Source organism: Rhagoletis pomonella, unplaced genomic scaffold (genome assembly GCF_013731165.1).
Source record: "Rhagoletis pomonella isolate Grant_MI unplaced genomic scaffold, Rhpom_1.0 Rhpom_scaffold_01362, whole genome shotgun sequence".
Taxonomy (NCBI): Eukaryota; Metazoa; Arthropoda; class Insecta; order Diptera; family Tephritidae; genus Rhagoletis; species Rhagoletis pomonella.
The window spans coordinates 27281-30092 of NW_023459916.1; the positions used below are offsets into that span (position 1 = coordinate 27281).

At 37.1% G+C, this 2812-nt stretch overlaps 1 protein-coding gene across 1 annotated transcript; it reads left to right on the forward strand.

The window, feature by feature from the left end:
• The first annotated feature begins 567 nt into the window (after window positions 1-567).
• On the forward strand, window positions 568-2146 carry LOC118752279. The gene is made up of 2 exons (XM_036487148.1): window positions 568-1508; window positions 1606-2146. The coding sequence occupies exons 1-2, from the start codon at window positions 1419-1421 to the stop codon at window positions 1882-1884; spliced, it is 369 nt and encodes a 122-aa protein (XP_036343041.1). The 5' UTR covers window positions 568-1418; the 3' UTR covers window positions 1885-2146.
• The last annotated feature ends 666 nt before the right edge of the window (window positions 2147-2812 follow it).

Here is a 2812-nt window from a genome sequence, read left to right on the forward strand (position 1 = left end):
TGAAAGTTTCTGGAACACAACATTGCAAGTTGATAAAAGCGTTGTAAAAATAGTAGTTTGGAAACTGATTTGGTAGGATTTTTTGTTCCTAAAAATATTGTCAAGTGGCAACACTGGTTGGTATGTTTAATACACCAGAGGGTCAATTCCCGTTCTGCGTTACCGCAGAACTCCACAGGCGAACAGCGATGGCCTACCAACTGTCATTTTGACGAGCAATGTGATTGCAAGTTTTTGTGTGTGGGCACTTTGATGTCTTGAAATAAGCATTTGCCGCATGACGCCACCAGACAACATTCTCTCAATTTCGGTGTTTAAAAACATTTAAATCTTAAAAAAAACTAGCTAAATAACTTCCTAAAACGTAATCATAAATTATCCAATACGGAACAGATTTTTATTTTGATTTAATATCAAAATTTCATCGATGTTACCACCAGCACGCGTTCTTTTAAATGAAAATATGGCTGTCCAACTATCGAATTGCCTGCAATAGATGTCAAGCAATAAGCGCTGACATATATTGCAGCACATGAGAAATAGGCGGTCTCCATTGGAAATATATTTTGTGACATGGTAATCACGACATCAGTGTTTTCCTGTGGAGACAGGGCCTTAACGAGAAGTGAAAAATATTTTCACCAATTCACCACATTAGCGATTCTCGTTTTGCGTTAAAGTGCCAACAGCTGATCGAATTGAAGTGAAGTGAAAACCAAATTAACGCCGAAAAAATGCCGCGTTAAACGCAATTGCAAGCAAAATAAATTGAAAATGGAAAAAGAAATTCAACGTCGTGCAAAAAGAGCAAGTGAAGTCCAAAAGGAGCACCTCATTAATTATTTAGAAAATAATCCTGACCTAGCCAACGATAAGTAATTTTTATACTTTTGCCGTTTTAACATTGCTTATAGATTGTGCGTTTTCATAGATTTATAGGGGTAGACGGAGCTAAAACCCAACATAAGAAGTGGGAGGAATTGGCGCAGACACTTAATGGACTGGGAGCAGCACAAAAATGTGGAAAAAAGTGGAGAAAATTTTGGACCGACTTGAGGTAAAAATTATTCATACCAATTACGGCATCCGACACATCTATTCCGATCCCTACGGTCATAACAATCTCATGTGAAGGAATCCGTCGGATAATACATGCCATTCACACGAATTTAATCCTTCACATTCGATTGTTATGACCGTAGAGATCGGAATAGATGAGTCGGATGCCTAGGTGGCAAATGCAAGAGCATATGCCAAGGTGGCATGAATACCGTAATTGGCATGAATGTTTTTAATGAAAATAACAACGTCAAACATTTTCCTAAATTTGTTAATAGGCTCTCCACCAAATCAAAATATAGTTCAATAAAGCAGCAGCAAGAAAGGAGTGGCGTAAATGGTATAATAAGCTAAAGGAAATGACAGAGTTTCAAAAGAGAATTATAAATTTAATCTCAAAGGAAGCAGTGGATGGAGACTATTATCCTGAACTTGGATTTGACAAAATTGTGAATACGCAAGATCCTGAACAGCCCTATTAAGTGTGTTCTTATTTGTTAGTATGTATGCTTATTAATGTATCTTTATTAATTCAAATACCTATAGGAAGAGGATTGCTTTATAGATCGGAGCCCTCCGTTGTTTGAAGAAGTTATTGAAGTGGATACTACACAATTTATTCCGGAGAGTCCGACGGACGCATATCAAAACGATGCAATGCCCTCCACTCTGAATAGCAAAACGCCAAAGGTACTTCAGAAAACTAAGAAGCGCCAGACAAGAGACAAGTTGTTTGCTGATGACGTAATAGATTATGACGATTTTACCCACAACGAGAAAAAAAGAGCAGGCGCTAGAGGAATTAGTAAGCTTGAAGAAAGATGATATCGGCTAAAATTTATTCGACCACTGTACATGATCAATCCATATTGACCCAGGGTGAAGGAGTTTTAAAAATATTGGATCATGCTGCTATTTTTATTGTTCGACGAAATGGCTTGATGGGTTTATCTAAAATTGTGCACTGTATTCTAGAACCTTACCGATACCCTTGACTATTCAATTTCGATTCAAACAAAAAAATTACCAACCAAGCCTAATGTGTGACCTGCTTTAATTTACATTAAAGTTTCAAATATAAAAGAAAGTTATTTTCATTTTTATTCACTGGCGAAAGGCTTCAACAATTCTTGCTCGTTGTCTTCGTGCCTCACTTAAAACATTGTCAAATGTTGGACTAATTTCATGTTTCAGATTCTTCAATCCTTTCGTTGAAAGGCTTTCTAGCAGATATAAGACAATTGTGCAGTACGATACAAGCATATATAATAATGCCTGATTTTTGTGGACTGTAAAAAAGTACCCTTTTCTTGGATAGGCAACGAAATCTGCTCCTCAGCGCCCCAATGCGTCTTTCAACAAGAGCTCTTGTTTTTTTATGTGCTATATTATAGATTTCTTCGGCGTTAGATGCTGGTTCAGCGATTGGAGTCATCAGCCAAGGCTAAGTAAAGAATTATTAAGGTTTAAAATATCTAGAAAAGCTTTTGAAATTAGAAAGGTATACTTGTAATGGATATCCGCTATCTCCTAAAAGCCAGAAATCACGTTCTCCTCTATCGAAATGTTGCTTAAGAGAGTCGTGCACTTTCGAACTTCGCCAAATATAGGAGTCATGGGCTGTACCTCCAAATCTAGCACTTGCATTTAATATAAGGTGGTTGGCATCACATATAATTTGTACATTTTTGGAATGGCCACCCTTGCGGCAGTAGTACACATGTTCAATCTCTTTTTTTGGTGCGCATATATT

What these genes read in the sequence shown, in the direction of transcription:
- LOC118752279 (XM_036487148.1), top strand. Translation starts at nt 1,419, where the DNA reads ATGACAGAGTTTCAAAAGAGAATTATAAATTTAATCTCAAAGGAAGCA. An exon ending in AACTTGGATTTGACAAAATT is followed by an intron (nt 1,509 to 1,605) that starts GTGAATACGCAA and finishes AAATACCTATAG; the next exon opens with GAAGAGGATTGCTTTATAGA.